This window comes from Corvus hawaiiensis, chromosome 2, assembly GCF_020740725.1.
Source record: "Corvus hawaiiensis isolate bCorHaw1 chromosome 2, bCorHaw1.pri.cur, whole genome shotgun sequence".
NCBI classification, from domain to species: Eukaryota; Metazoa; Chordata; class Aves; order Passeriformes; family Corvidae; genus Corvus; species Corvus hawaiiensis.
In genome coordinates this window covers 71,495,036-71,522,273 of record NC_063214.1, presented here as the reverse complement: position 1 = coordinate 71,522,273, position 27,238 = coordinate 71,495,036, and the positions used below count along the sequence as shown (strand labels likewise).

General features: G+C 39.7%; 1 protein-coding gene across 6 annotated transcripts in view; it reads left to right on the top strand.

Moving 5' to 3' along the window:
- KLF12 (Kruppel like factor 12) overlaps window positions 1-27,238 on the top strand; it is a 238,223-nt gene that overhangs the window by 59,841 nt on the left and 151,144 nt on the right. For all 6 annotated transcript variants that reach the window (XM_048295582.1, XM_048295581.1, XM_048295577.1 and 3 more), the window contains exon 2: window positions 4,443-4,506. In XM_048295582.1, the coding sequence (XP_048151539.1) occupies window positions 4,486-4,506 (21 nt within the window). In that variant the 5' untranslated portion in view covers window positions 4,443-4,485. The remainder of the gene's footprint in view (window positions 1-4,442; window positions 4,507-27,238) is intronic.

Below are 27,238 nucleotides of genomic sequence, written 5' to 3'. Positions count from 1 at the left end.
CTTTACTTTTATTAAAGTATCTGTGAAAACCAGAAGTTGAAGCATTAAGGTAATTTTCAGAAATATTTTGTGCAACTTTAGGTATTTTCGTTATGATGTTACAGCAGAGCAACACAGATGTTGGCGTGGGGGCTGGCAGCCTAAAGTAAATAACTGTGCCTTGTTTGAACAGCAGTCACAATCAAAGATTAGCAAAAACTTTAGCTGGAGACAGAATAACCCTTATGATCGCAGTTGTTAGGGTGCATAGCAAGTGATCCTTTGGTCTTGTGAGGTCTGCATTTACCTAAACTGGATGAATTTTAGGCTGTATTGGTTTGTCTTGCAGCTTGTAGTGACTGCTGGTGGGACAGTGCCTTATGTTGGGACTTAAAATGAATTTTTTTTGCAGATAACTTTGTGGCAAAGTGTACTGGCTAGTTTCAGTTACAGTGGTACAGCACTCAGTTTACAAAGATCCTGGGGACCCAAGTCAGGAAAGGCAGACACTTGAAGTGCGGTTGAGGAAGACTTCGGGATATTATGCTCTGTACAGTGCTGAACTGTATGCCAGCATCTCCTGTCCCTTACAAGTTTTAAATGTCAAGGACTGTTGTGGATCTGTAGCTTGTGGTTAATGTATATTTTATCTGTAGCTTCTGGAAAATGTCCGCTTTATGGGGCTTACGAATTTCCCTGTAAGAGTCAGAAACTTATGAAAAAACGACAAGTATGTGGCTACTATTATTATAAGGGTGGCTATTCTTAACACTGGGTTGTGGATAACCTGTGTTCCTTCATCTCTGAATGGTGCTGAAACTGAGCTTTCAGGGATCCTGCCTTACCTGATGGCCAGGGTAAGGTCTTGATGAGTTTGGGAGAAGTCATGCTGTTTTTGGGAAATCTGGTGTGATTCAGGGCCTTTGAAAGGGGTTGCAGAAGTCAAAATACAGATCTAAGAGCTTTCAAGAAGAAAAGTGCATACTTTAAAAATAAAGTAGATGGTGTAAGAATGTGACTAGTACAGTTATGCCCAAATAAGGAATTTTTTTTGGAGAGGGAAAAGTTAATAAATACTAATTCAGCAAATGACTTAACTTTGCAAATGAGTTGGTCTTTTCCAAATGTATGTTCCCATACCTATCTGAATTAGAAAAGGGTAAAAGTAGCACAAGGAGTAATTTGTTACTGTATTAATATGGATTTCCTTTAAAATTATCACTATGTAAAAGATAGTAAAAGTGATACTAGTGTGGACTTGTTTTTTAAATGAACTAATGTGGGTTTATATGTTCAAAAGTGTTCTATTTGTAGAGATATGAGTACCTCTACACCCATAGGGACTTCTGTTTTTCCTGAAATATGCTCAGCATGATTGTTCTGAAACTTCCCATGCTCCTTAATGTGGTCCAGGAGTCTTGGTCAGCTTCACCAGTGGGTGGCCATGCTGGTCAGGGTGGGATGACCAGGACATTTAATCTGATCAAGACAGGTTTTTAAAATAGTCTAGGTGTAACCAAATTTATTTGATTTTCTCTTGGTGTAGAAAAAGAAATCTAATGTTTGGTGGCATTCATAAGCTTTATGAACTGCTGGGGTCTGAAAATGCTATTTTAAGGTGATAGTTAGGCTTTGGGTAGAAGAGGACATAATTCTGTGTTTGCTACTTAAATTTCATTCTTTTGGTTGAAAATGGTGGTTTGTGCTTTGCTCTGTGATTACTTAAAGAGCCTTTTTGCCTTTAAGGTTTCAAATTGTAAATATTTTGAAGTTGTCTCGTTGGGTAGATTTTCTTCTGCTGTAAAACCTGCTTGATGCAAATGGAAGATGTTTCTACTTGGACTTCAATGTCTGATTTCCTATTCTTGGTAGTAGAAACTAACATTTCACTATAAGAGACTGAAAACCAAAGTCCAAAGCGAGTTTTGTGGTGGTGACATATCTGGCAGAATGGATGGCCCCTTTTTTCATATGCATTTCAAAGTCCTTTCATATGAAGTCAAAGCTTTTCAGCACTTTCGAAAATCAGGCCAAAGATTTGCAAAGTTACTAGTTAAATATCATTTTCAGAGGAATGGTTTGCTCTTAATCTTCTCAAAAGCAGCCTAAAATAGAAACCCTTCTGTAGAGGAGAGCACCCCAGTGGTGCAAGGATGTGGGCAATTTAGTGCAGACCCGAAGAAAATTAATAAGCAAATCCAGTTACTTGTCATTGCTAAAGAAGTAGCTTTTCCATTAGGAGGACTGTTGGACATGATTTAATAATGCAAAGCAGCTGCAGCTGTGGCTGGTTGGATAGTGGTTTGTTAGTTCTGAAACACAGACCCGTGTTTGCTGTGTCACCATAGCCACCGTAACATAATAGGACTCCAGCGTTGGTGTGTAACTTGAAGCTGAGTTGTGTTGTAGGACCATGTGTGTCTGTGTGCATGTAGAGAAGAGTAATGATGAGAAAACCTGGAGAACTGGAAACAATTACAGGTTAAACTGTCTTCCTCTCATGGAGATTCCATGAAGCTTTTGGATACATTGCATTTAATTTAAAAAATCTGAATAACTAAGTCATTTCCTGTTCAGGTTAGATGACCACATCATGTAAGTCCAGGATATGGAAACTGGGGTCCAGTTGTCCCATTTTTGGACAAGAGCACAGAGAAAAGAGGAGCTGGAAACTCAGAGGTGGTTCTTCAAGTGTGCAGTTTTAAAAGGAAAAAAAAAAAAAATGGAATCAGCTACATGAGATTTTGAAGTAATTCAAATAATGCCAAGGGAGGTTAAATAACAAAAGGGAAAGAGAGTCTGCAAGATGCACAAGAGAAGACAGGTGGTCTACAACATGCTTACAGGCTATGGTATTTAGTTACATTTAGTTAGGTCAGTGTTTGTGGTGATTTTACAGCTTTTTATAATTCATACAAATATTTGAAACTTACTTTCTTCTATTAAATGTAATATTTTCTTAGAAATAAAATTTAAGTGCATGATGTTTAATCAGTATCATAGTAGCACACTATATGAATGGACTATTTTTATGTTCTTAAGGGAGCTTCTTGTCATCTTTTCACTGTAAAAGTTTGTGTAGTATTTGGAAACCTGTCATGTTGTCATATACACAGCAGTATTGAAATACTTGAATATGGTTTCAAATCAGGCAGGTGATGCTTTACTGCTATTTGAAGGATGACTTTATTTTGAATGGTAGAAAAATAACAGCAGATTGTTTATAATAACTCTGACAGCAGATTTAGATTCTTGACTTCACACCATTTCCATTATTGAGAGACATATGTAAGTAGCATTTGCTCCCAGATACATGCACATATTCTAGCAAGGGGTTTAAGGCATCCTGTCTGTTATTTAAGTTCTGGACATCTGAAGATTTTTTTTTCTCCCCCAAGGCTTTTTTAAAAAGTTGGACTACTGGGATTGTTTATTTTCTTAAACCTGAAGGAGCCTCGCAAAACATAATATAATATTTAAATCTCTATATGCTTTTTACTTTTATAGATTAACACAGAATCATAGAATGTTTTGAGTTGGAAGGGGCTTTCTGATCATCTAGTTCCAAGTTCCCTGCCATGGACAGGGATGCCACCGAGTAGGTCAGGTTGCTCAAAACCTCATCCAACCTGGCCTTGAACACTTTTAGGGGTGAAGCATCCACAACTTCTCTGGGCAGCCTGTGCCAGTGCCTTCCCACCCTCACAGTAAAGGACTTCTTCCTAACATCTAATCTACATCTCATTTAGTTTGAAACCTTGTCCTATGGTATGTGCCCATGTAAAAATTCCTATTCCAGCTCTCTTGTAGCCCCTTTAGGTACTGGAAGGTGCTGTAAGGTCTCCCCAGAGCCTTCTCTTTTCCAGGCTGAACAATCCCAACTCTTTGAGCCCCTCTTCACAGGAGAGATGCTCCAGCCCTCTGTTCTTCTTTGTGGCCCTCAGAATCAAACAAATCATGTATCTGTAGGAAACCTTGAAAGAAATACATACTCAGATTTTGTAGTGGTCTTGGACAGTTTTTTATGTGTAACTGTTGAGATCGTGCATAGTATTTCTGGGAAATACAGTTTGAAATACTGGTAAAGAATGTTCGCCATCTGTAGCTGCTGAAAGGTTTACCTGTACAAATGCAGGGTACTGGTGCATAATGGGCTCAGAAGACTCATTAAAGCAGTTGGGACTTAGTGAACTGAAATAGCAGCTCAGAAGTTAAAAACACAGATTTGACTAAAATCATTAGTTAAGAGGAAACATAAGGCTTTCTCCAATATACTTTTTTGTCTTATTTATCCATTTTTGTTTGAAGTGATTATAAAACTTACTGTTCTTCTGACCTCTGTTTTACTATGGAACAGATGTCTGTGGTTAGATTTTATTGTATTTACATACACAACATATTTGAGAAATTATTAAAGTTCTCAGAAAATACACAAATTAAATGATTTAATATTTTCTTTTTAGGATTGAAGTGGATCTACGGACAAATGGATGACTGAATATTCATATGAAGAGGAAAGCCATAAAAGTTGGTTGACATTTTTACAGCCATATGTATTATATGTATTAATGCCGTTATCAAAAATTTATTTTGTGTTATAAACCAGAATAACTTAAATAACTGGCCTGAGCTTTGTATGCTGTATTGTCTTAGAGGCAGGGGAATACTGTAGCTTAACAGCTGTAGCTTAATGCAACATTTTATGACAATACCTGGGTGTTCAGCAGAAAACTCAGTAGTATGTTAAGGAAATAGGTAATTCCTTTGAGTCCAGGTGTTTGAATGGGCTCACACCTAGTGGTGTTCATCATTCTTCCATGCGAGGATGAAGGGAGCATTAGAGGGGTGTTGTCTTCCATTAGAGCTACTGGCTATGGCACTTAATGTGTTGTGGAGTGGCACTCAGATGCCACATTGACAGGTGCTGTTTAAGAAGTCAAACAGGAGATGATCTTTGAAAGTTACCTTGGTGCTTTGTTTTCTTGTGATAGAGGGAAGGTTGTTTTACACAGTTTATTTCTTGTGATAGTTAAAAAAGGAGAAGCTATTGGTGCACCTCTGTGACTGGCTACTGCTTTAATTCACCAAGCCTTGACCTCTGCCAATCTGAGTTATTGGTGACTCTGAAGGATAAGCTTTTTCTGGGATGTTACAATGACCAAATCCTACCAAGCCTGTTCAAATGCAGCTGATGCTGCTTGTGGGTTTACACCAGAGCAAGTGAATTATATTGACAAATGTAGGGTGTGGTACAGTGGGATGCAGGGCACGATCTGGGGGATGCTGCACAGCAGCTTGGCTAAATAAAGCATTCTGAAAACTCTAATAATCAAGGAGGAATGTGTTATTGTGGAAAGCTTGTTTCCTTGAGAGATTCTGTCAACCCCTGAATACCAGTCAGGGGTGGAAACAAATAACCAGCAAAAACTGCAGGGTTTTTTTTTTTAATCAAAAGCACAGTATTAGTTCAGTACAAGAAATGCAAGTGTACTGTTCTGTTAACTTAGGAAAGTAGTTCAAGAGGACAGAGTCTTATTTTTCTCAGTGATAATTTGGTTTTATCAATCTTTTAGTAGTTCAGAAGTTTTACAGTTTATGGACTACTGACCCGGGTACAGAAGAGTGTAATTCCTTCTTGGGTAAACATCTTTAGTGTTCACAACAGGTAGTGGACATGCTGACTCCAGCTACCTCCAAATTCCCAAGCAGCATGAGATCTGAGGGAATCATCTGTGTCCTTGAATTTTGTCTCCTGAAATAACAGCCATCAAAACAATCTCCAGAAGCATCCATAAAACATCTGCTTTATATACTGCAGGTCCCAGAAAACACCTCCAGCCTCCCAGAGCCAAATTTAAACCCCAGTAGAGACAAAGTGGTATTAGTAGCTGTGCAGTAATGTACACAATTTTTTCCATGGGGTCAGGGGCCCATGTGCCCACATGAGGCAGCAGTTGTTGCCTGCTAAAACCAGAGCACAAAATCTTGAGTAATTTCCCTCTGGTTTGATTGCTGACAAGTCAGCGGCTGCTGCCCATACTGATGTCTGATAGCTCGGTTTGGGCCAGTGTCGTGCCAGAGCAAATGCTTCTCTGCTCAGATCTCTTGGCTATGAATAGCAGAGTAAAAAACTGATACTGTCCAAACCTTGGAAGTGCAGTAATAAAATCCTGTGTGTACAAACTCAGGGAGGCACTTCACTGACAGAAAGTGTGAGAGGGTAAAAATACCAAACTAATTATCTGTAAGCCATCTCTGGATGTCATTATGTTACAGTGGACTACTCTGTGTGGTAATGTTTTGTGTTGGATTGAGGAGTAACTGGGACAGGCTATGTCTTAGGTATTTGGTTTGGGAAGTGAGACCAGGGCAGAAAAAGTTAAGGATATATTTCTTGAGAGGGGCTGTCAAACCCAGAGTCTGTGCAGAGGAGGGACGGCTTCCAGATCAAGCAAAAGCAAAAGACTCTTGAAAGAATTAGATCTTTTTGCAGGTTTCTCGGGAAAGACTGTAATTGCATGAGAGCTGTATCTCTGTTAGCTCTGTATCTCTGTTCCTCTCTCTGCTTTTGCTTTCCTGGTTCAACACAGAGTGGTGGAATAAGGAGGGAAGAACTGGAGAACAGGGCGACCTCTTTCTTGTCAAGTCATAGTTCTACTCTCTCATGCCCTTCTGATGACATCAGTAATTGTGGGGAAGCTGCTTAAAATATGTGCAGATAAGGAAGAGGGTACTGAGTTATTTGTTCACATGTTTTCTGTTTGGCAGCCTTTGCAAATGTAGGACTCTGAATCCAGCTGTTAATCTTTTATATTAGGAAAGTACCGTGATTAAATCATATCACTGAATAAGAAAAAAAATGTGGTTACATTGGAGGAATTCAAAGTTCGAGGCTAAAACTTCCTTTTCTGGGAAGAAATGATTCCAGAAAGCTTAAGCAATAGAGGTGGAGAAGGCTTCTCTGTGGTCATTGTTAAGATCAGTTGATAAAGTTCTGGCTCCCATAGGGAAGAGATTGGATTTCAGCCAGCACCCTGCCTTAGCTTTTTGTTTTATTGCTCCTCTGCTAATCTAGTTTTGAAAGATTTTCATTGCTAGCATGAAAATGTTGGTGTATTGTTGGCAGTGTAAACGACTTGTGTTGCATTGTCTCTATGTTATATTGGTATATTTAAGGTCTTCCTTGGTCTGCCTCAAAATATATATAAACACGGTGTTGCATAAATGACATCTAAGCATATATGCAACTAATGAAGGAAAAAGGAACATAATTTTTTCTGTCTCGTAAAATGAGGTTAGATGAATATCTAGCAGAAAAAAGAAATATGCAATAGTAAACCTGACAGCAAATGTGTATATTGAATGCATGCAGCTTATGGTGCTTCTGCATTTTCCATAATACTGACAGCTGCATCCAGAAGTTTCTTTGTTGAATCAGATATTTAAAGTTTATGTTTTTCAGTGTACAGTGGCTGAATGGGGGGTGTATGGGGGTAAGACTTGGGTAAGAGCTGGCAAGGAAATGGGTAACTGACAGAGGAAAACTGTAGCTCAAAAGGCCTGAACAAAATAAAGTCAAGACTTCAAAACCAAGTAAACAGGACTAAAAGAAGGTCAGAGAGCAAAACTGAGGGGGACTAATTGTTTGTGCCGGTTTGGACAAATTTGGAGGAAAATATCCTCTGATGGAAGGCAGGTTACAACCAGCCCTCCCCCACCAGGTTCGGGAAAAAAGAAATTTTCCTCAGAGGAAAGTGAAAGAGATAAAAAACTATTTATTTAACAAACACACAGGAAAAGGGTAATAATGCTAAATAATAAAACCTCTCACTGTGGAAACCTGGGAAGATTTCAGAGTCCTTCTGTAGGTGTGGTCTCTCTCCTCCTCCTCAGAGCTGGGTTGATGTGGGCCCGCCTCTGGGGCATTGGTGGAAAATTCTCCCAATGTGTTCTGGTGTTGAAGCAGTCCAGAAGAGAAGAAGGGAAAAACTGATTGCAGGAAAACAAAGTTCAACTCTCTAACTCCCCCTGGAGAAAAGGAGCTGAAAGCTGGCTGAAAAGCAAGCAGGGTGCTTCCTCCGCTCTTGCTGCTGCAGAAGCAGAGGAGTGCGTGTCTGTGTCCCTGAACAACTGCTTTGAAGAGTTTGCTCGGTTTTTTTCCTCTTCTCCCTCTCAGGCTCAGTTTAAAGGCACAGAAAAGGCACAAGACTAATTTCTGGGCATAGAGCAGTGATAGGGGATACACATCATAAAGTTACCCCAAGACAAGGGGGAAAGAGGTTCAGATTGGAAAAGCACAGATCTGGGTTGTACTTAACAAGTGGTCATGGGTGCAATCACACCACTCACACTGTGGTTTTATGAACAGCTTCTAGAAACAACACTGGGCAATTCAGTTAACCAGGTTTAATGATGTCATAAGTTATTTAATGCTGAAAAAGTGATGAACAACACTGAGTTTAGTGGTGTAAGGATGACTCCTAATTTTCTGTGTGTCATGTCTTTAAAAAAAAGAACCAAACCAACCAAGAGCAAACTTCAGCTCAGCTGTTTAGAGGGAGGGACTCAAGGGGATGTTTCTTGAACTGTCAAAAGTCCACTCCATTTCAGAAGTCTCCCAGCCTCTGATGTGCCCTTGCCTCACCTCCTCTGGCTCCTGTGCGGAGCAGGGCATGGGAGGGTGCAGAACCCCCAAAGTGCGAGTTGTGTGCCTGGGGCTCTACCCCCACACTCCACTGCAGGATGGGCAAGCCCCTGGGTCATCTCATCTGACTCAGGATCTACCCTGGTTTTGTGTGGAGTTTGGATTCATTGGACTTCATCTTTTTACATTTTCATTGTTTTAATGTCTGGTCATGATAAAAAAAGATTTTTTTTTAATGTATTTGAGAAGGAAGTTTCAAGGATCTTCTATGGTTTTATTTGCATAGTCAGTGTAGTCGTAGCAGTGTGATGATATGTTTGTTTTTTTCTTGTCAGCTGTCCCCTCTGTTTTGCAAAAAAATGCAGTTTTTCTAGAAAGAAAGTGGCTGCTCTTAAGGCGTCTTTCTCATCTGCCATCATTCAGTGGATTCTTGGAATATAATTATGACTAGAAACATCAACTTGGTAAAATATATTAATCTCAAGGGAATTACTTTGCACTGGCCATCAATCTATCTTTCTGTCGTGCTCTTCGGTTTAGATTACTCTCAGGGAAAGAGGCTGCCGTTTGATGTTTTGTCTTAATTCATTATGATTATAAATTTGTTGGATAAAATAATGTAACAAATGACTACTTAAAAATGACTGATGGTCCCATTCAGCAAGGCAGGGGCACTGTGAAGTTCTTTTGGTTTCATCTGTTGTCTAGCATTTATCAAGATGGGTCCCTTAACAGTTGATTGGTGGTTGATTTTTAATGAATATTTCACAATGTAAATAGATAGCAGGCAGTTGTCTGGAGCTCAGTCATATTCATAGGACAGATCTGCTTTTACTTGCTGTCATTGAAAAATGTCAAAGTTACGCTGAGACTGTAGAGTGGGAGGAAAGCTTTTCCCCAAATCTTATACTCAGGAACGGGAGGAGCCGCAGTGATTTTCTTTCTTTTCCTGTTCCTTACATCAGCAGCCACGTACTGTGCTGTCTTTTGCTCCTGCCTTTTCCCACTGGGTGCTGGAGGGCTGTGCATGGTGAGCGCTGTAGCCTCCCAGGTTTGCTCACTGTAGGCTCAGCCCTGCTGTGAGTGGGGTGAGGCGAATTTGGAGCTGATGCCCGTGGCTGAAAAATTGCTGGGGTAATTTCCAACACTGGTATTTTCCAAGGAGAAAAAGGCATTTAAGATGGCTTGCAGCAAACCATTTCAGCTTTGTGAGTTTGCATATGAGCTCCTTCCTGTTCCCTTTGCCTTTGCAAAGTTATGGAATGACTTCTGGAAAGACCTTGGTGTTCTTATTAGGCTTTCCTTATGAACAGCAGTACAAAATTTGTTCTACACAGCTCATTTCTTCATTTCTGCCAGAGAGATGCTTTCATAATCTAAATGGTTTCTTGTTTATGGATCCTGGGTCTTCGCTACATTCCATTCATTTCCTAACTATTTTGGTGACACACATACATGTAGATTATGGGCAAATCATATTTAGCAGTTGGCTTGTGATCTGACCTTGTTTAAATAAAATTGGGTTATGATTTTGAGGGTTTTGTTTTTGTATTTTGTTTCTGCCAATGTGGATCGGGAGTAAAACATCTATGGGGTATTCTAACCACTGCTTTTAAGTTTTATATATAAAAAATATACTGTATATTTCAGAAGTGTTATTTTACTAGTTGAAGATAGCTGTGGTCTTTTTTCACTCTCACCCTTCAGAAAGGCATAGAAAGCAGGCACAGGGTGAGTTAGACTTGCCCTGTCAAAGCCTGGTCTTCTGCAAAATCTCATGCTTTGCTCTAAAATCAATAGAGAGATCATCATATGTTATAAATAAGGTTGTACTCTCAAATAGTCGGAGAAAGGTTGCCCAAAAGTCTTTGTTCATAATTGGGAGAAAGGTCTTTGGCTCAGGAGTGGTGTGCAGGGTTTGTATCCAGTGTCTGCACAGACTTCTGCTCTGCTTGGAGCTGCTGTAGAATATTTCAGGTGCATTGGTTTTTGAATTAAAATCCTTTTTATTAAACAGTTTTTTGAAATAGGAAGAATGGAGGATTGCATAAAAGAGGATGGCAGCAATTTTCATGAGAGGTGATGTGTGGGGGAGTAAAGCAGCCCCCATTGTAGTGCAGTTCACAGGAGAGTAGTTTGTCTAGAATTGACAAAATGTGATAAAAATGTGGAATATTTAAAATGTTCTTTTCACAGTTCAAGTCATTAAATAAAATCACTAAATAGCATTGTAAAGCAAAGGTAGATCTTGCTGGTGTTGCCTGGATCACTTCTCCACAAAGAGATAGGTGGTGGTGAGGATGGTCTGTGGGTAGTAAATTGTGGATGTAGGTGAAAGCTGTTTAAGAGCTTGCTTCAGCACCTACTGACATAACTCAGTTCTGTAGAGTGCCTTTTAAACTACTTCTGAAAGTTAATTGGTAACCCTTTATGATTTTGTTTAGTAAATGCGTTAACATCTATGATTTGTATTACTTACTGCTGTTGATTGTAAGACTTGGGGTGTGATAACTTCATCTGATTATTTAAGGTCATAGGGAGCTTTTAAATGCATCCTTTGATCACAATCCTCCTGTAAGTGTTGCTTTGTTTTTTAAAGTTTGAGGATTTTTTTTTGTCTGGTTGAGAGTTTTCTTTGTTTGGTTTTTAATTCATATTGGGAGTGAAAAAAATCCAAAAAACTTCATCTTGAAAAGATCAGCAAGAGCTGAGAGCAGAGTTAGGAAAAACTAGACTGTGAGCATAAAATAACAAATAGCTTTATAATGTGGGCAAAGACACCCTTGGTTCCCATTTCTGGTGTTGAAAATGTGTGGTGTGTGTTGGTGTTCCCCTGCTGGGAGGGAAAGGTGTGTTAAAAACAAGAGTTCCTGCATCTCAGGTGGAGCAGAAACGGATACCACGGATACCTCTTGTCTCCAAAATTTGTCTTGTAGGCTGTATATTAAGTAAAATGATGGAAACAGCCTAAAGATCTAGGTGAGAAATTTTCAGGTGAGCATTTCCTCAGTTCTGGCTATACTGAGAAGTGAGCCAAGAGTGTTACTGGTTTAGCTTAGATCAGGAAATGCTTCCGTGCATGTCCTGGCCCAGCAGGATTTGTTTCACCTCATGGCATGGCCCAGGGCTGCACAAGCTAGGTGACTTGGCAGAAACCTGGTTTGGTGTTTCCAAACCACTGTCTGTTTCAAACCACTTTCTTCAGTTCCTCTTTCAGCCTTGGTATCTCTTCTGGGGACCAGTTCTAACTGATGGGACATAATCCACAGGGAACTAGATTGCAAATGCCTGGATTCATTCTTTTCAATTTCAGTCATTTTGCTGAAGGCTCCTGTCTTCCACTAGTCAGCAGAGAGCAAGTAAGCATCTCCAGAGGGCAGTTCTTCCCATGGGATTTCTCTGTCCTCCCTAGCAGGACAGACATCTCTTCTGTCTGTGAGCTACAATGGTGCAGACACTGAATACACGAGGCTCCACTCTGCTGGACTCATTTTCCAGCCCTTGGGTTTCCAAAACACCGCTGAGCATCCCTGCTCTTGAAGCCTGACTTCTCTGCTGCTGCATGTTCTCTTGGGAATGAAAGAGCAGTCACCACGCTCATTTCACCTTTTAATCCTAGTGCACTTAGTGAACAATTATACTAATTCTAATAATGACTAAATTTATACTACTCCAGAGAGGGAGCACAAGGCATTTAATTTCAAAGCTGTTTGACAAGACCATTTTGACTTGTGTATTTTCAGAAGTATGACACAAGTTTCCAAAGTGCCTAATGGGGAGAAACATGTTTAAATTCATACTCTCAGGTTTTCAGTTTCCAAAAAACCAGAATAATCTTCATTTCTGTTGAGCATGATCAATCAAATAAAACAAGTTTAAAACAGATATACAGGACTTGCTACTTCAGCTTGTTTCATAATGACCTCTTTCTGGTCATTAGTTATAAGGATGTAAGTTTGCTTGGAAAAAAGGACATTTCTCTTGCATGGAGGTGTTAATTCTCAATATCATGTAGCATCACAACTCGCTGCATTTTAATCTTTTCTTTGCAATGAGAAGGGGAAAAATTGTCTCCATCACAGTGGTGCTGATTAAGATACATTGAATGAGATACTGAAATAGTAATGTGTGTTCTTGTTTTCCTTTTCCTACATATCTGACAATAAGAATTTAGTGGTGGAAATAAATGTGTTTGGATTTTAGTATTTTTGACATGCTGTGGAGAGAATAATGTCAAACAATGGCAATTTGTCACTTCTCATATGATGGTGTAGGAGAATATGTTAGAATTCAGTAGCTAGCACGTAAGGAGAAGACAGTTAGTTTAATAGTGATATCCACTGCTAACAGACCTGAATAATGATTCCACTGGTTACGGTATTTCATGTACTCAAGGACACATGTCTAAAAGAGAAAATAAGCTCCCAGTATTAATCTAAATCTTGACTCCCTCTTGTGCTTCCCACGTGGTGATTCATTAAATCTTTCTTGTGCAGAGGTTTGGTGATGAGTCAGGAAAGGGCAAGTTCTGCTTTGAGGCTGTCACCCTCTTTTGAACTTTGTTAGTTACTGAGTGTTTCTTGGTGTTCAGTTTGATAGCAGTCAGCTGCAGTTGTGATTGCAGTCAGCTGTGATGGACATGTGGGCATAGCTCAAGTGAAAACAAAAGCCTAGGCTTTCAAACATTATAGGTAAGCATGTGCTGAGTTTCCACCTTAATTTTTAAGTAATACAGAAGTATTTCAGTAGTTGTATTAGGAAAAAAAAAAAACGAACCAAAAAAACCCCAACCACTGAAGCCTAAACACATCATAAAAGGTGTCTTAAAAATAGTGAGATACAAAACATTATTTTTCCTTGGCTTTATTTTTCCTTTTTGTTTTTTGTTTTTTTTTTTTTTTTTAGAGAGGATGGTACAACTCTCAAAACCCAAGTATTTGGAGTTCAGTCTTACTTTCATTTAAAATCATATGAGCTTGGCTTAGGTGTTTCTGAAGTGAGATGACAGTAAAAATCTCTCTTGCAAATTAAGAAGTAAGGAGTTTCTCTTAGTCTTAGGAAGATGAAAATTAATTTAGATGTGTAGGTTGTCTTAAATGCAGTGGAACTGAGATGATGTTTGCTGAACTACTCTTTGGAGATTTACATAATGGATGAGATACAGGAGCTCCAGGCAGCATGACAGTGGAGTTTATTTTATCACAGGAGGTAAAACAAGTGAATTGCCTTAATAATCTCTGCAGAAAGCAAAGATAATCTTTTTTTATAAGGAGAAAGAGAGCCAGAGAGTTCGTAATATTCTGGCTGTTCATGTGCAAGGAACCAAACCTTTCTTTAGAATGATCTGAATCCATTCAGCCATCATGCTTTCTTACTGAGGACTTTCAAAGCTCTTCAGGAAGGACAAGCAACATACATCTCTGAAAATGTCTTTTATGTAGTAAAATGAGATGATAATTCATGGCTTGATATAAGATGCTCATAACAGGCTGGGTAATTATTCTAACTGCCGTATATTTAAATATATGGAAAGCATTTATAAACCAAGTGTACCTGCTATTTAGTTCTGTAGTGGTAATGATAATTTCAAAAGTTTTAGAGCCTTTGTCATTTCAGAATGGGTGCATGTTAGAAAGAAGCTTCAATATTAAAAGGTTGCAGGATTTAGTTTTTTATCAAACTAGTTCACCCAGTTTGGTCGGCATGGAAGTTTTTGATTGTCTACTTCAGTTGATAATACCTTTTCAGCATGGAAAATGGACAAAGAAACACTGGAAAAGTAAAACAGTTAAGTGTAAGTGGTAATAATAACACCCAACTCCTGTTGTATGCTTTTCAGCTGTGTATTTGGCTTCAAGCAAGAGTCTGACTCTTATGTTACTCTGAATATAAATGTGCCATTGCTCTTTGATCTGTAGCAAAACTTCCTAACGATCAAGTCTACTTATCACTTTTGCTTGAAGGAAAAGATTTACTTTTGGGCATAGCAAATTTCCAGAAGAGTTAATGATGTCCTTAGTTTCTGTATTTTTGTGAGCTATATGCAGCTTAAGAATCCTTTTGTATTAATCTGATGTCGGTTGCTAGTTCTTTTAAAAGAGCCTGGGCAAGTAACTCGTCATAAAGTGTTAGACAGAAAAAAAGGCATTTATTTACCTAATGTGAAACCAGGTTATCAGGAAAAAAGTTGTAATTTATTGAATGTAGTATGAGTTTCTGCTTTTGTTAATGAAAAAACATACTTCCTGTGATTTCAGCAGTGATGGACAGTACCTAGCCAATCTACTAGGTATGCTGTGCTCCACTCTTAATTCCCAGATGCAGGCTGGGATTAGTTTTGCCAGATTTCCTCTGGATACTAGATAGCATTTACTGTTTATCAGTTGATGTACAAAGTTAGATTTTTTTTTTTTGCCAGTCGGGTATTTTTTTCCTGTGTTTCTAGTAAATGTGTTATTTCTGTCAAGTCACAAGTCTATATCAGTAACAATTACTGCAGTGTGCAAGGGAGGGCACCAAAGTGATAACCCGTCTGCTTATATTTGCTAGTGTCTTTCCACAGTGCAGTCTGGTGGGATCAGAGACTGAGGAATCTTTTATAAGAATGGAGTTGTTTTCATCAGAAAGTGTTTTAAAACACTGAAATTCTTCCACCCCGTTGGCTCTGAAATCTTCCACGTGGGGATCTTTAGAGTAAATAAATAAAACATCACACCAGGCAAATGTGATTTAAAGTGTCTGTAACTGTTCCCCAAACAGCAGTAAAATCCTAAATATGATATGAGCAAGGCAAACAAGGGGAAAAGTTCACTTCAGCCTCCAGACTTTCTATTTCCGCTATGTAGCTATGCAGCACAGACCCTGTGGACGCAGAAGATGCTACTGAAAAGTTGTTGTGTCCAAAGGACAGCCCCCCAGGTTAGGACAGCTTTCTCATGCCCTACTTCTCCACAGCTTGCCCTTCTTTGGGATATGTGTACATTTGTATCAGAGAAGTCTCTTATTTGTAATCCAAACCTAAATGACCTACCAGTATTTGCACAGAGCCAGAAACATTAAGTGGTTTGAGTTGGATGGGACCTTAAAGATGCGACCCTCCTTGCTGTGGGCATGGATGCCTTTCACTAGATCAGGTTGCTCAGAGCGCCATCCAAACAGGCCTTGAACACTTCGGGAATGGGGCATCCACAGCTTCTCTAGGCAATCGGTTCCAGTGCCTCACCACCCTCGCAGTAAACAATTTTTTCCTAGTATCTAATCTAACCCTACTCTCTTTCAGTTTGAAACCATTCTCCCTTGTCCTGTCACTACATGCAGTTGTAAAAAGTCTGTCCCTATCTTTCTTGTAGGCCCACTACAGGTGCTGGAAAGCTGCTGTAAGTTCTCCCTGAAACCTTCTCTTGTCCAGGCTGAGCAATCCCAATTCTCTCAGCCTTTCCTCAAAGTAGAGCTGTTCCATCCCTCTAAACATCTCGGTGGCCCTCCCCTGGACTTGCTCCAACAGATCCATGTCCTTCTTGTGCTGGGGACCCCAGAGCTGGATGCAGCACTGCAGGTGGGGTCTCACCAGAGCAGAGCAGAGCAGAGGGGCGGAATCCCTTCCCTGGCCCTGCTGCCCACGCTGCTTTGGATACAGCCCAGGACATGTTTGGCTTTCTCGGCTGTGAGTGCACAGTGCTGGGTCATGTCCAGCATCTCATCCACCAGCATCCCCAAGTCTTTCCTGGCAGGGCTGGTGTTGATCTGCTCATCCCCAGCATGACTGTGGGGGTTTTGTTAAACTGTTGTTCATTTAGTTAAATATGCTGAAGGTTTCAGTTGCAAAAGTTTACGAGTTACACAAATCTTAAAAGAGTATTTACTGCTTGTTGTGTTGCTGTACCATGGAAGTGTCTGCTGCCTTCACTTCTTTCTGAGATAGCAACTCAGAAATGCTTATCATACTTTGATGAACCCATATTCCTTGCTAGTGGGGAGTGAAGCCGGGTGTTTCCATCCTGTATTGGCTTGGACTCCTTTGAACCCTGGGGAAAATTCCAGATAGTCAGCCCTGCATGGTTGCATGTTACTACTAACCTCTTTGCAGGCATTTCAGAGTGATGAGCATGTGAAGTACTTACTGGTATCCACCTGGAAAATTTCAGCAAAAATTACCCAACCCAGATATAAACCTTTACATCTGACCCTAAAGCAGTAGTATGGCAGAATGGGAAGGATTGTTTGGGTACCCATTTTGAAAGGCTTGCTTTGCCTGAGTTCTATAGGACTTGATAATTAGATATAGTCATAACAATATTAACAGTGATCTCTTGAATTAATCTAGTAGTTCCTCACAATTGAATGGTGATATGACTTCTTTTTTTTTTTTTTTTTCTTCCCAGTTGTGGTATATTCTGGTTAATACTTAATTTTGTGTTTTGGAGTAATAGATCTAATCCATTAATTTTGCAAGTATTCTTTCATGTAGCAAATAAATTTAGAGTTCTGTTGCTTTTCAGGTACGTGACCAACTGAGAGTTGTCATTACTTAAGAAAATGCAACCAAAACCAAACCCAACTCCAAAATCAAAACAAGAACAAAACCACCATAAACTTCCAAACAGATGACAAAATACAAATGGGAACCACCACCCCTGAATGTTTCGGAGACCATTTTAAACTTAAAAATAAATGATGGTAGAATTTCACATTTTTCACTTAAGAATGGATAATTTATTCTTGCTGGCACCAAACAGGTGATAAAATTACCAAGCTTTTTTCTAAAGATTTTGAAATTATGAATTCATTAATGTCTTCAGATAGTATAGAGTACACCTCTGCATACATAAAGCACATGCGCATAAACATTGGGTGGAAGCTCTGTCTTGAAGGTGCTGAGCCAGGGGATGAACATTTTAGGAAACAGCACTAACAATGACGTAACTTGGGTGCTTTTCATCACAAAACACAGATTTTTTTAAGCTGAAGTCTCATGAGGAGTGATTTTTAAGAAAAGGTATGTTTCCATGAAAAAATTCCTAACATATTTTTTTGCTTTATATGAAGTGGTGACTTGGCATGAGCTTTCAGCGTGGAAAGCATTCTCATGAATCACCTACATTGATTGAGGGAATCACTCACCAAATTTGTGTCCAACATCATTCAGTGTCTGATAAACACTGCTCTTGAAACAGCTGTGGCTGTGATTTTAGTGGTGAGAATATTTTAGTAATGTTTATTGAATTTCAGCATCCAGAATAATGATGGAGGCAGTTTGTCTTATTATTCATGTTAGAGGTCTGGGTACCTTCAGAAAGATGCAGTACACATAACACCCTATGTCTATACAGAGATTGTTGTTTAAAAATACGAGCAGCCTAACCCATCCAGTTCTTGGGGTGCAAAGTAAATCTAGTAAAAGCATTTTAGTCTATGCGAGACATAGCTAATGTGGACAGGAAATCGTTTTCATCATTTTACACAGTGTAACTAAGCCACGTGTTGGGTATAAATGTGATTTATACAGGCACAATTTCTTTTTATGTCCTAATGAGAAATGTTAAATATATTAGTATGACTTGGGGCTCGACACATGCTCTAAAGGCGGTGTATGATGCCAAGCAACCAATTATCTCCGTGCATTATTTCTTGAAAGCCTTGACATGGGTAAGGTCACTATACGTTTTTAAAGGGAGAATGATGCTGGATTGATACAGGATGAAAGGATGATACAAATAACAATACTTTGTTAGATCATCCTGCTGTGCAATGTATATATAATCAGGAGCTCTGACTTAAAGAACACTAATGAGGATTTAAAGACCCAGCAGGGCACATTTAGCAGTCACACATGGTTCTGTCAAATGCTTTTGCAAAGGGCACCTCTTATGCAAGGTACAGTTCAAAAGCAGGTAGGAATGAGTAGTTCTGTTGTATAGCTTGGTGTAATACTTCTCTGTGTTTCAGTGAGCATAGGAATAGGTTGCAGTGTGCTGGTGCTTTGCCAGGTGCTGCTATTTGGCTGTGGTTTTTACCAGTCATGACCCCAGCCAGGAGCAGTAGTACTCATGGGCAGGCTGTATCACTGCTTTTTCAGCGACCGAATAGTCACTGAGAGGAACAAAGGAAGAGGGCTCTGAAGCTGTTATTTGAATCCATACTAAGCTGTAGATGCTGTGTGCTGACCATCTCATTTACCTCTACGATAAATGTCAGGTAGTGAAATCCTGCAGAAGAACAGACAGTGGCCTGCCTAGCTTAAGGTACTTTTTGGCAGTGATCCATATCAGGTACTTGGCAGAAGAATGTCAATTCATTCTGGAGTGCAGCTCTTGAGACTGGAATGCCATGGTTTAGGGCTGATTTAACTTCCATGTTTTTGGCACGTATTATACATAAAAAAAAGATGTAAAAATACAAATGTGTTTTCTGTTAGAGCAAATGACCATCTACCTTATCTGCTTCTGCTTTCAATAGTCAGTAATGCATGCTTAGGGAAGGGATGTAGCAAGGCTGTTGTGTGAGTGATGGTATTGCCCAGTACTTCTTCCAAGTCTGCAGAAAATCTAGGACACACATACTTGCATAGCCAGAGGTTGTGTCTATCTTTTTGTGCTTGATGATAGCTCTTGGTAAACGAATCTTTAGAAAAGTCCAATTGTTTTTGAACCAATATCCAGCTCATCAGACAAGCAGACTTGTCACAAGACCAGCTTCTCTCTGTCTGTAAGTCATGGCTTCCAGTGCAAATCCCATGGTTTCCAGTTAGCACCTGCTTTGAGTAGGAGGTTGGACTGGAGACCTCCTGAGATGCTTTCCCACTAAATTATCCTGTGATCCTAAGAAAAACCCAGCTTGGCTGTACCATTCATTGTTCCCCCAGTTTTTCCATGGTATTTCATTCTGTAAAATGATGTGGTATAAATGAATTACATATTAACTTGTCTTTTGCCTAGACACACACTCATGTATTTTGTTTATAACCTCAAATTTAATATAGCTGCCAAATTTGATTGGCTTTATATAGCAAATTTGGTATCTGCCTTTTAAAGAAGTTTTAATGAAAATTCAAAGTATCTGTTAAAAGTAATACTGTATGTGTTACTTGTATATCTCTTTTCTGACATTTTCCTGTGATTTTTATGGCTGTGTCTATAGTTACTTAAAATATTCGTTAATCTTGAAGTTTGCCATTATTTTAATAATTGGCAGTAGTTTTGTGCAGAGGACTTGTTTTTTAAACATGTTTGAGGAATCACAATTTTTCTGAGAATCTGTGGGAAATGCATGCTGGTGACATTTAAAACTTGTTAATTAGAAATTCTTAACACTTAATTAGAATTGCCTTTAAAATGGGCCTTAATTCTACCGTAATTTATTGCTTGTGGAATCTAATTTGACAGTTTTGTACATAAGCATTTTGGTCATTCTGTCTTGGGTAAGAAGGTACCTCATGTGAGTAGTCAGGTATTGGCTTAATCTAGCAGTTGATGCAACCAGTCTGAGAACAAAATGCTATTTTATACAAATTTTAAAGATATTTGGCGGATACTTACAAATTCTTATTCATTATTTCAGTTGCTTTGTATTACATTCACTAAGTGAACAGAAGTCAGGAGTTTTCCCTTCTTTGAACTGTGTTTTCCCTTTTTTTGAGCTTTGTACTACTCACTAGCTTTAATATTTTCCCAGGAGTTTCCACTGAAGCCTGCAGTGACCAGGAAACCTCAAACTGTTCTTGAATAGAACAGAGATTGGGTTGGGACAGGGTGTTAAACATTTGCAGTGCGGGAGTTTCATCACAGCACACACCCTTTCTTTAAACATGTCAGCATAAGCAGTGAGTTGGCTCTGTGGTGAGAAGCGTGTACAGCAATTGTTGTTACTCCATGTACATGTAAGGGGCAGGGAAAGGTCATGGAGTAACACTTAGTTTCTGGCATATAGTCTGATGTTTTCATCTGAGGGTGCAATCGTTCCGTTTTATTTAGTTATTCCTGTGTTATTTTGGCCTGTCTGTGAATCAAATGAGCTTTATATATGCTTTTGCTAACTGGCTGTGCTTCTGACACTGAGACTGTGGTCACAGCTCTAACTGGCAGCTGGAGCAGGGCCATTGAAAGAGCACTTGGTTTCACCACTTACTGCCTGTGGTATCTGTGACTTTGTACATGAACTGTGACAGATGGTTTCTGAGGTTCTGTGCGAACTGTCTGTGCACTTCGTGCGTGTGTCCTACAATACCTGGTGTTGGAAGGCGCAACTACACACAAGGTGTCCTCCTCCTCAAGCCTGCTGTTCCTGTCACGGGCAGCATGACAGGCTGAGCTGGAAGTGAGCCTTGGACTTCTGGGAACAAGTTGTTCTCTTACGGGTGCCATGTACTGCTCTGTCTTTAATAGTGAAAAACCCCAAAAGGTTTTAAAAATTGCATGTAAACAAAGTAAATCTGAAATAAATATTAAGGCTTAGCTGAAATTCCTAAATTTCAGTCATTACAAAAGCTGGCTTTTCCTTGTTTCTCTTTTAGTTCTGCCTGCATGTTCTCCCAAATCAGTGAGAAACAAGGAATTACCCTTACTTACCTGCTGTATAGAAGCAGTACCAGTTGCCTAACATTTCTGTGGCACAGCTGCTAGAAGGCACTAGGCATATTTAATGTCAGCATGACCTTATATTGCTCTCGTTCAGAGGATAGTGTTTTGAATGCTTATGTTGTATATAAGAAACCAGATTTTGGCTCTGACTGTCAATTTATTGCTATATTGTATGCTAGCAGACTGAACACGGCACTTGGAGGAGCGGTAGTTCTGTTGCTGGGCTGAAGGGTTGGGTATGATCCCCATGCAGCAGTGGGACAGACAGTATTATTGGTAGTGTGTTTTTCGATTTGAAACACAAGATGGCAAGGGCCAGCGTAATTTCTGGAGCGAGTGATGATGCCCAGGCCCCTGAAACTGCTTATGCAGTTGTTTCACTGCTCCCTCTGGAGCTTTGCAGTCGTAGAGCTGGAGGCGCTGTCGCTTTGAGGGGATGGTCCCTTTGGACTGCACGGAATGATGGTGCCAAGCAGATCCTGTAGACAGCATCTTCTCTTCTTGGCAAAGAGCAAAGATGTTTGGCTTGCCACATAACATCCCGTGCACAAATTTTGGACTAGGCTGTGGCTACTGCTACATGCTAAATGTTCCAGCGTGCAAAGTCCACGTAGTATCTGTCTTTATGGAAGCAGACTTTGCACAGTGGCAGGTGGGGAAACTGTGCCAGCCAGCTCCCTGTGCTTTCAGCAGCTAATGTTGTGACCAGAGCAGGTACAGTCAGAATTCAGAGTAAAATTGTACTCACTGAGTATCTGCTGGCAAGCTCCCGGGAAATGCCATTTAATATTCATTTGCTCAGCAAGGACAAAATAATCACAATTTAGACAACAGTGAAGGTAACCTTTAAGTAATATGTGCAAATTTGGTCAGTGTAATATTAGAAAAATTCTTTTATGTTTTCTGTTACAATTTTTTTTTGCCAGGTGGTGAGGTTTGCTTTTAATTTTAAGCCTTATTCTTCTTCAAACTCTCTTCTAAGCTCTTCTCCAGTTTCAAGGGCAGTTGACATAAGATAGTAGAACGCTGCTTTGGAAATTGAGCAGTAGTTTTTTGGAACCACTTGTCTTATAATAGTGGTCAGGGAGAAACAGCAATCTAAATCAATTACTAGGGGTTTTTTTGGTGAAAAAGCCATGAGTTTTGGCTTGATAGTAGTCTTTACTACTTGTCTGTACTTCAAAAACCCAAAGGAGAAGCTGTCAAGAGTTTGTTTTACTATTACATATCATCAAGTGTTCTGGAAACATTTCTTTTAAAATAATTTTAGTATAAAGATAAATGTATTACATGCTTTTTGCACATGTACCCTTTCTTAAATATATGTCACTCCTAAATGATGGCTTTTTTCAGCTCTCTTTTTGGCAGAGAGGTTGGGCTTTTTTTTGTTACACAGGGCTTTTAAATGTACGATAAAGAAAATCCAGAGATACTTAATGAATCCATTGATATTCACAAAAATCAAATATTCTGTGAATGTTGTATTAGAAGGAAAACAATGAAGGCCTTAATGTTGATAAAAGTTAAATGTGAGGCTTTGGTGTAAGTACTGTTAGTTGTAACCTATTGTATCTGAATTCCATACTATAGGAAGGATCTGTAATTCTTTGTAGAAGCACTAAAACTGGCAGGAGAGCAGAGCTGATATAAAGGGATTTTAAGCTGTCAAAGCTGAAAGGGTTGCCTGCTGAGTTTGAGCAATAGCAGATTGGCCTCCAGTTGCCAATGCACTTGATGATCCTCTGTCACCTGGAAGCTGACCACGTCTCTTCAGTTCTATTTATATTCTCTAAAACTAACTTAAACCCAAACTAATAAAAAAGATTTTAGCAACAAAATTTGAGATCTCTGTTCTGTTCACTGAATATTGTCTCTATTCTTTTCCTTGAGACAGATTTGTAAAAATATATTGCAAATTACAACATAGCTATTTCCTTAGGGATTTGAGTACTTCATAACTTTGGAAGTCTTCTGTTTACAAAATTAGTATTATTTTTTTCTAGAGATCTGGGAAATGGACTAGGAATTTGAGATGCTTGTGTTGCACGTATACATCTTTGTACTGGTGGCAGTGGGATACAGCTGGACATGGTCTGGTACTTCTAGTGAGGATCTGAGCTGGGCAGCGTGAGCTGAAGACCAACCCGTGTATGTGCCTCAGGCACTGACAGCATCAAGTCACAGCTGCTGTTGAAGTCTGGGCTCTACCTGGCAGGCACAATTGTAATAAGAGACCACACTCAGAGGCCTTCCTAGAAAGCTTAGAACAGCTTAAAGCTGTTCCCTGGATGCCATGCAGTTGAATGTCTGTGTCCCTTCTCACCAAAGAAATTTCATTTTGAATTGAAACGAACTTGAATCAACCCCACCCGGTTTCATATGAAAATGATAAGAAGTCGAAGGCTTTACTTCACTTTTTTCACGTGAATTGTTTTGGCTTTCCTTGAGGCATCAATAAAGGCAAACTGTAGTTTTCTGGTGAATTTGACTGAAAATTCAAGTTCAGAGTAAAGTACAGAACTACCGGAATCTCTGCTTTCATTATGAACATTTCACACAGCTATAGATATAATTACATATGATGAAGATCTTATGGCAAGACATGGGCTGTTACCCCCAATTCCCTGGCAGAACTCCCAGTTAAGTGATTTTCTTCTAGCCACATGAATGTAGTTTCTTTAACTGGTACGTTTCATCCTAGAGAAAACTGCATTTTAACTGAATAGCAAATCTCATTGTATGGTGTATATAAAGGTCTTCAGAAAACTGAGTTAGTCAACAATTTTCCTTGGCTTCCTCTCCCTATGGAGATTGTTATATTTGATAAGAGATGGTAATCTTTCATTCTTCTATTATCCCTTGAAGCTAAGAGGAAAAAAAAAAACAATTTCACACTTTGGAAAACTTATCTAGTCATACCCTTAAAAGGTTCTGCTTTACCTCGAGTGGATCACTTAACATTTTTTGCCTTGATGTGTTATGCTTTCTCTTGCTTTGACTGATGAATAACTTCAGTGTAGTAATGTAAGCAATGAGAATAATATGAATTTGGGTATGCGTGTTCGGAAAAATCAACAAGGTAATCTTATTTATAGGGCATATAACTGACACACGTTACTTCGTGGTTAGTTCAGTGGTGTTTCTAAGATGTCGGTATAAAAAAAGCAAGATACAAAAATTTGTGTTTATAAAAATTTGTGTTTATGAACTATCAAGAATATAGTTATAACAAAAATTACTCCAAGAATATAATGATGAATTAAGAAATTATTGCATGTACTGAAAACTTGTGTAAAAAGAACTAGATGAGGCAGGGGAAGTTTTGTGTCATAGCTTTGATACAGAAGGACTACCTCAAGGTTGTTCATGGCTCTTAGCTGTTCAAATGTGCTCCCCTTAAACTTGAAACTTTCTGCTGTAGCTTGAATGCTGAATTTGAGACTGCTCTTCCCCCAACTGATACTTCATTTCTCAAAATCGAAATGTGTCATGTTAGAAGTTAAGTTTGTACAGAAGAGGAAGATTTGGGATGAAGCTGGGCCTGGGCAGAAGGGAGATGGGGGTGGAGGTGCTTAGTTTTAATCTTTGTTTCTCACTATCCAACTCTATTGGCAATAAATTAATTTTCCTCAAATCAAGTCCATTTTGCCTGTGTCCGTACCTCGTAAGTGATTTTCTTGTCTTTATCTCAGCTCCTAAGCTTTTCTGTATTCTGTTCTTCCCCTATGCTGTTGAGGGAGAGGAGGAGTGCAACAGTGGCTTGGGTGGGCATATGGTAGATGGCTAAGGTCAAGCCCACCAGAGTTTTGAAGACTGAATTGTCAGCTGAACCTTTTAGGTCATCGTGGAGAAGGCTGAACCATCAGTGTCTCTGTCTTACCAGTGTGCAGCTCTTTGGCGAGACTAAGCCTTTCATTAGTGACAGCAGTAACCATCATCATCTACCTTGTCTCTGTGTGTTCATGAGTGAAACAAGAGGAGGAGACTTCCTTTCACAGTAAGGTAAATGTTTGTCAATTGATGCAGGAAATGTGAGGTCTGAGTTCTGGGTGCTCTGAAGCCTGAGCTCACTATGTTCTTCCTGGAGTTGCCTGGAGTAGGGCCTATCATGCTTTAGTGCTGAGCAGCTAGGTGTGAAAATTTTGGACAGTAGGAGAGACAACTGTGATGTGGGGTGGGGATATCTGGTTTCTGTCATCTTACGCTTAGAAGAAATCATAAAGGGGGTTTAGGGGTGTCTTAGGTAGTGTCTTGGAACAGGAGATCAGTTGTGGTATCAGATCCTCTGTGATTGTTAAAAGTTTCTAGTGTGATTCTCAAAATGTATGGCTTGCCCAAATGAAAAACTTGGCTACAAAACCTTAGCACTTCTTGTGGATGGCAAATGTCATAATAGTGTAATTCATAATTAAATAAACACTACAGGGTGCTGAGGGGGTTTGTATCAGCATGAGGTAATGAGATTTTGGGGATTTTTTCTTCCTCTAAAGTAGCCAAAGATAATTTGATTAAAAGTTGCAACGGAAAGTCATCATCATTAAGAAAATGCCAGTGATGGTTGTAGAGGTGCTGTGCTGAAAATAGAGGCCTTTTAGGAGCGGGGAGAGTCTGGTTATTAAACTGATTGCCACAGCTTCTCAGAAGAGATTGTAAGCTTGAAAGCTTATCTGTCTTGTGTAACAACTGCTCTAATAGCAGTTGCCCATACGGACCTGGGTATGATTTGTGTTTTTAATTAATATTTCAAGGGAATAAATGGCCTAACGTGATTAGTGGCAGGTTCCAGCGGCTGGCACTGGGAAAGAGAGCATTATCTCTTTGAGGATGAGTTACTCATCCAAGAGAACAGATGTTTTGGTAAGGTCACGCAGTGTTTGGCTTGATTGTATGCCCAGTTTAGGACCTACATCTGCTATGTATACATCTGCTATTACTGCATATGTGGGAAAGGAGTCCACCAGGAGGATTGAGGTGGGAGCCTAGAGAAGGAAGGGCTGTTGCACGAATTAAGGTATCCTTCACCTGAGCAATTTTGGGGGCTGGAAGTTAGCTACCACAGTTGATGAAGAGAATTGAGTGGCCTGAATAACGCATTGACTCAATACATCGCGTCACCAATGTCTGCCGGTGAGTCTCATGAGTGTCATCAGTTAATGTGGGCACTGGAGCAGCCTGGCCTCACTGGTGGGGGGTGCTCCATCTGCTTGTCTGACCTTGGAAGCTCCTGGAAGAACTCAGTTGTATCTCCAGCCCCAGTGGGAGTAACTCAAGCCCCTTTGCCTTAGGTGACAGCTCACTGTATGCAAACCTCAACAATTATACCTGCATGTTTGCTGCATGGCTTTGAACATACTGTAGTGCAAGCACTGGTTATAGCAGTAGAGCGCCATTTGGAAGGATCAGCTCTCTGGGTGACTTTGGGCTGAATGTGTCATCCCTGTGATGGTACACAGACTGGGTCTACTCAGCAGTGGCCCCCCAGGATGTGTCACACAATGTACTTCAAGTTATAAATGCAGAAGAGATCAAATAGTTTGGAAATAATTTACTCCTGTGATTATTGCTCCTGTGAATTATAAATTACCCAAAAGCCAGAGCTGTTCGCAGCCAGAGTATTTGCTCTTCAGACCAGCACTCGAAAGGCTGCTTTTAAGAAATAAGATTTTTAGAGAACAAAAGGGGAAACAAACACTACGAAAATTTAGTTAAATGTAAATGTGTTAAATGGTACATGAACTAGTCAGGTTTTCATGATTTATCAGTTTTAAACTTCAAAGGCTCTGGTTAGCTTGCATTTTTAAAACTAATGAGTTTATCACAGCCAGTGGGGAAAAATGGTTCAAGTATATCAGCTGTAAATTGGTACAAAGCACTAAAAGGGACATTAGCCTCTAATCAGATTCTAACAGTTCATTAAACCTGCCTTTCCTCTGTGGTGCTTTGTCTTCCCCCCTCCCTCTGCCTGTGCCTCCTGTGTAAGCCAGCCTCGTCCCTTTGCTCAGGCGGGTAAAACTTCCTCAGGGACACGATGCAGTATCAG